This window comes from Otolemur garnettii, unplaced genomic scaffold (assembly GCF_000181295.1).
Source record: "Otolemur garnettii isolate 467f Iridium unplaced genomic scaffold, OtoGar3 scaffold00081, whole genome shotgun sequence".
Classification (NCBI taxonomy): domain Eukaryota; kingdom Metazoa; phylum Chordata; class Mammalia; order Primates; family Galagidae; genus Otolemur; species Otolemur garnettii.
In genome coordinates, this window is record NW_003852476.1 from 5,863,553 (window position 1) to 5,869,714 (window position 6,162).

The following is a 6,162-nucleotide window of genomic DNA, read 5'->3' on the forward strand; positions in this document are numbered from 1 at the left end:
CTGATCTCTCTTAATGACACTTATATTTGAATTTTGTGGGACCCATCTCTGTTTGGGACTGTTTAATTGTCTGTTTAATTCACAATGGTGTTAAATGCAGATTTCAAATGGGCCACCTAATAAAAAGAAAGTCTTAGTCTCTAGAGTTCACTACCTTACTTATTTTGAACTGGTCTAAATTTTTAACCCTCCATAGAGCCTAATAATTTAAGAAGGAAAACTAATATAAATTTCAGCTTCTCATTTCATTTTAAATTCTGAGTTTTTTTATTATTTGGTGTCAGTATGTTTCAGAGGTTACCATGAACAGGTCTGACTGGGGGAAGAGTGCTGCTGCTACTGGTCTTAAGCGGCAACCTCTGCCTCTGCCCCTGGCTGAGAAAGAGCTCAGAGTGTGTTGTTGAATAGCATTGATGGGGCTGAGTCCAAGACCTCACCCAGATGGTCACCACAGATAGAGCTTTTTATGTAAGGAAATAGTAAAAGAGCAATCTCAGAGGCACCCTCCTGTTGAAGAACTGAGGAAGTGAAGTATAAGTTATACCACCTTCTTTGGGAATAAAAGCTGCTAAATGTAACAGAAAAAAATGACAATATAGGAAATCAAAGTTCAGAACAAACCTTCAAGAGTAGTTTCTAATACTCGGGATGCTCCTTTTCCTTTCCCCTTCTCTAAGATCTTTTTGAAAGGGATTTTGGTAGGGAAGGAAAGTAACTTTAAACAGAGCATAAATTAGGGCATGAGACGCCCTTTGTATAAGAATTATCTTAGACATGATTTTGAAAACATATTTTTTAAATCTTATTAAGAAAATAATCAGAAGTATTTTTTAAAAATCTTTGAGTTTAGTCTGCTTTCAGTAAAAATAAGGTATAGATATCAAAATAAGCAAACCTCTTTTTTACTTTCCTGGTTTCTGCTTATGAGATTTATACATGTTTAAAATAAACTCATGAAAGACAGGAATAGTGTCTGGAATTGGATAAATAGAGAAATTACTTCAAGGCTCAGTAACCCAACTGGGCTTGACTTATGGGAATAAACTGGCTAAGACTTCTCCCTCATTCCTATTGTATAAAGGTGTATATGAAAGTGATAGTGACCTCTTTCTGAAACCCCAGAATCCTACTCAGTGATGTACTTGTAATGCTTGTGAAAGAATTAAAACAACACAGACATTGGTTAAAGTGAAAAAAGAGGCAAAACGCTAAATTCTAATTGTGTGGTTTCATGTGTCAGATCCTTTAAAATACTTTGGTAATAACTAACTAACTAACTAACTAACGGGTTTAAAAGCATTGAGTTGAGATACCTAGAAAATAAAAGCCCACAATTAAAAACAAGAATGAATCTCATTTTATTTATTTTTTAATTAGATTTAATATAGGTTGCTATGGTGAAAATATTTTGAAATACTTAACAATAATGGTTTTGTGGAGCCCTAGAGATCAAAAACAGAAATGTAAATAAGCAGGACTCTTAAAGACTTACACTCTCAGACGTGTCTAATGTAAATGATTGCTAGAAAGGAAGTGCGTTTTCTTCAGTGCTATGCAAGGAAATTTTAATTGACTTGATTTTGGCAGTGAGAATTGTATAACTTAGCATTAATAACTCAAATTTAAAAATATTTGCTCATTGCTCTTGATTATGACCATGTTCAAGAAATACTATTTTCAACCAATTAATCATTGTAGATAAACTCTTTTTACACATTTATGGCATCTATGAGTATGACTGTTTATTACATTTTACCTATAAAAACTGAACTGCTTTATATACTCTTTATGGAAACAGTGTACAGTCATAAATTAAAAGATGCAACTGTTTTTGATATTTTACTGGTGGTCTTGTGTTTTCTTGCCAGCAGTGCAGCTATTTCAAGTTTCTCAGGATAACACATAAAAAGCTGTGTGCACACTGCAAGTTTATGCTCCAATTGCCAAGCCAGAGAGGGTATGACTCAACTTTCCCAGAAGCAAGCTATACGAAAATGTGGAGAATCAAAACAGTTAGTTGCACAGTGGTTTGTTTTACAGCTATGAGAATCAATACTCATTTCTGATAGTTGGTTTCTTACAGTTGAAAAACATTCTACTGCAGTGCTTGAATTGAGGAGTGAACATCTGTTAGAGATAAGACTATAATTTCCTCGTAAGCATCTGAAGAAAGGAAACGATGATACAACATCATCGGTGTGTGGATAAAAGTTAGCTGAACACTTATGTCGGAAATGGAACATTTTATTTTCAAATTACCTGTAAAATATTACTCATTTACTATTTGTATGATAGTTATTGAATTCTCAGTGAGGCCAGGTAAATTATTAGGCTTTTTGCGGAGACTTAACACATACCTCATTTCTTATGAATCAGAATCTTAATTTTGTGTCCAGGAAGGTAATAAGCAAATAACTTTAATACCCTGTGGTAGTTTTGGCAAATCCTTATGTGAATCTTGTGGGACTTAAGGTTCTATCAAAGGATGGATAGACAATGACTAATTAATAAGAATAGTCTCCAAACTGGAATGCATGTATATAAGGGAGAAAATATTAGAGTTTTTATTAAACTATTTCAATTATATCATTTATATTTTATTTATCTTACAATACAGGCAGTCCCTGGGTTACGGGTGAGATAGGTTCTGTAGGTTTATTCTTAAGTTGAATTTGAATGTAAGTTGGAACAGTTACATTTACCTATGACCTATAATAGCCTCCATTCATAAGTACAAATTGTACGTCAGTCAGGTTTGTATAACTTGGGCACTTACTGTAACAGCCTCCTTTCGTAAGTATGGGTTGCAGATAAGTCAGATGTTGGTAATTCAGGGGCTGCCTATATATTTACTATATTAGTGTTAAATGTATATAATTATATATTATGTATCATAACAATATCAGTATTACATGTATAGTTAAAAATAAGTATATAGATTTCAGTATGTGTCCAAATATGTTTTACTGTATAAATAGACTGTCAAAAAAGTTGATGCTCAGTAAATTTTAATTCCCTTTCTCCTTCCCCTTTCTTCTTTCACCTTTGCCAGAGAAGCAAAGAATTGAATTAGCACCTTGATTTGTGGAAGTGTGAATAAATTAATAGCCAATTCCAGGAGCTTAGTCTGCCTCTTTCTTTGACCACTTTTTCTATTTGGACTCTAATGCTCTCATGCATGTGTTAATTACACAAGGTTATTAAGCATAGATACAAATGAAAAACAGACCTGTTACTATGTTAGAAGTGATAAGTTACTCACTCATTAAGGTCTTAAAATATAGGAAGTTTGAATGAATGAGTAGAAAAAGTTCCAGGTTATTAAAATGTTCTGAAACCTGATTTATTCATTTGCCATACCCATTAATTTTAAGGTTGGGGAAGCTCTGTACTTCCTGAGACTTAAAGAAACAATGTAGTTTCTTAAACTAAGCATTAAAGAAAAGCTGAGAATATTGGTTTCCAGTGGTATTGATGGTGGTGCTAACTGATCCCCCCCTTTGGCTAGGATTGTCATTTTTTAGGCCTGTTTTGTTAAGGTACAAAGAATTTATTGCTAAAAGACTGCATAACTGGAATAAAATTGTTGTATTATACTGTCTTCCAAGATCGATTCAGAAGACTTTTCTATTTTTACTCTTTCAGACATTATCTTGACAATCTCAAACATTTCAAGACATATAACTTATAAGATTTCTTTTCCTGGGCGGCGCCTATGGCTCAAAGGAGTAGGGTGCCAGCCCCATATGACAGAGGTGGCGGGTTCAAACCCAGCCCCAGCCAAAAATAAAAATAAAAAAAGATTTCTTTTCCTGTGAGGAAGGAGACAATATGTTTTTGAAATATTGAAGTAATTTTAAAGAAACTAGTATGTTTTCTCCCCTCCCCATTTACTTAGGTATTTAGGAGTTTGCTTTAAAATATATTTATGTCAAAATATTAGCAATACAACATTGTCATGATGCTCTGTATTTAGTAAGTATGTGCCGGGAGGGAGAGCATTAGTCAGGTACTCAAGCAACAACCAGGAAAACAAATCAGCCCTGAAATTGTGAAACAATGAACATTTTAGTAGCAAGTATTATTTTTGAAACCTCTTTCAGCACTGTTTTTAGACCATACTGTAATTTGCCTTGTAATTTAGTGCTGGTTTAGGCACTTAAAGGCACTCTATGTACCTTAACTATGGATTTCCTTTTGAATGGTAATAATCCATTTATAAAAGTCAAACATTTCAATCTCAGAATTCCTCTTCAAAATCGAGTAGATTTTACTATTGTTTTTAAAAACGTTACCAGTTTGTGTGTGCTGTCTGCGCCAATGCTATCCTCTTTGTTTTGTTTTAGGTATTTAAACCACGTCAGAGCTGCCTCTCCACAGGACCTTGCTGGGGGCTACACTTCTTCTCTTGCTTGTCACAGAGCTCTACAAGATGCATTCAGTGGGCTTTTCTGGCAGCCCAGTTAACCTTTATTTCTCTGTTTATAAGATTTGGACCTTGGAGCTGAACCTGAGAGCTAGCAAAAGTGAAGCAGACTCGTAAAATTATAGCTGTGTGCAGCTGCACAGAACAGCTGCATTAAAGTATTTATAAAGAGAAATTTTCAGAAAGAAACAAATACTGGGGATACATATTTGGGAAAAATAGTTTTTACTTATATTTTTCTGAGAGAGATTGATGCAGTAAGCTTCATCTGATGGAAGAGAGGAATAAATAATTAACATGTTGTGTTTAAGGTTGACAGACTTGTAAAAATCTTTTCAAAAATAAAGCTAGACTTTATATTAAGTTTTGTGGGTTTTCTCTTATTACAGTGTTTTACTTGAATACATTTTAAAATGCCATTTTTATTACAACATTTAGTGTTAATATCCAAGTCTGTTATTTCTTCTCATAAAATGTTCTCTTTTTTCCTTGTCTTCTAATACCAGCCCAGACAAATGGATGTATTTCCTTCAACCAGCAGGTTGCGACAAGTAAAATCTGACCTGTGATAATACTCACTCAATATTAAGGACTCAATGCCTGTTTTGAGCAGTGGAAAGTGAGGCAAACCTTGATCAAGGTGTTATAGTTCCCAGCTGTGAGCCACACTTAGGATAAAACAGAACATATCATTAACCCGCTTTAATGACAAATTCAAAGAAGTTAATAAAATTTAATGCTTACATGACACCTTCACCTCCAATGTGAGCTCATTTTATGATGAAACCTTAGAGACTGGAAAAGGTCCACTTCAAGTGAAATTGCCCTATGTGTAAATGGTACGTCCTAATGGAGTTTTCTGTTGAAACTTCAAAGGCTTTTATTATACCCAGGGTTTTGCTTAAAGAGTTTGAATGTGGATAGTATATTTGTACCATCTCCATCTTATATCCATCTGTGACATATAGACCACTGGATAAGAGACATCGTTTCTTGAGGAAATTAAAAGATTTCCCTTCAAATCTACATTACAACAGATGGTAATTTTATGGGTGGAAACAAGACTTGTGGCTACATTAGGATGGAATATCCATATGTTATAAGCTCCATCTTAATTTACTAATAAGCAGGTATTGATTTCAGGAATTCATCTTCATTTTCACAATACTTCTATCTTTGGCAAATGAGAAAACCAAAGCATCAAATAATTGAGTAGATAATAAAGATCATATTCCCAAGTTAGAATCATATAATACAAAGCCAGAATTAGAACACAGTTTCTTTTTGGTTTCATTTTTTAAATCAAAGTTCATTTCTGCCTATGTTCTACCAGGCTGCATATTTTATTCTTTATATCCATTAGGGATTTCTTCATTAAGTGTTTTTTAAGTACAACCTATAAATCTGTTCAAAGAATAGTGAGAACATTGAATTAACAGTTAAGGCTTTGTGGTACCCAATTGCAAAAATAAGGTATCCAGTCTTTTAAAAAGAAACACTATTACTCATTTTCAGTACCTTGTATAACGTACTTTAAGAGAATGAACTAATTGATAAAACATTTCAAAGGCTTCCAAGACTTGTTTTGAACCTACCTTATTGTGGAAATTGCACGTACCTGGTTTGACAAATAAATTCCAAAACCTTTGTATGTGTGTAAATATTTTACCCTTGGTATACTGTACTTTGTTCAGTAGGCCAAATTTAGAAGTTATTAATTGACTTATTAAATCAAA

At 33.6% G+C, this 6,162-nt stretch overlaps 1 protein-coding gene across 1 annotated transcript in view; it reads left to right on the forward strand.

Moving 5' to 3' along the window:
• Positions 1-4,789, forward strand: part of MNAT1 (MNAT1, CDK activating kinase assembly factor) — a 242,265-nt gene extending 237,476 nt beyond the window's left edge. The window contains exon 7 of the mRNA XM_003794427.3: positions 4,347-4,789. Coding sequence (XP_003794475.1) covers positions 4,347-4,467 — 121 coding nt within the window. The 3' untranslated portion in view covers positions 4,468-4,789. The remainder of the gene's footprint in view (positions 1-4,346) is intronic.
• The last annotated feature ends 1,373 nt before the right edge of the window (positions 4,790-6,162 follow it).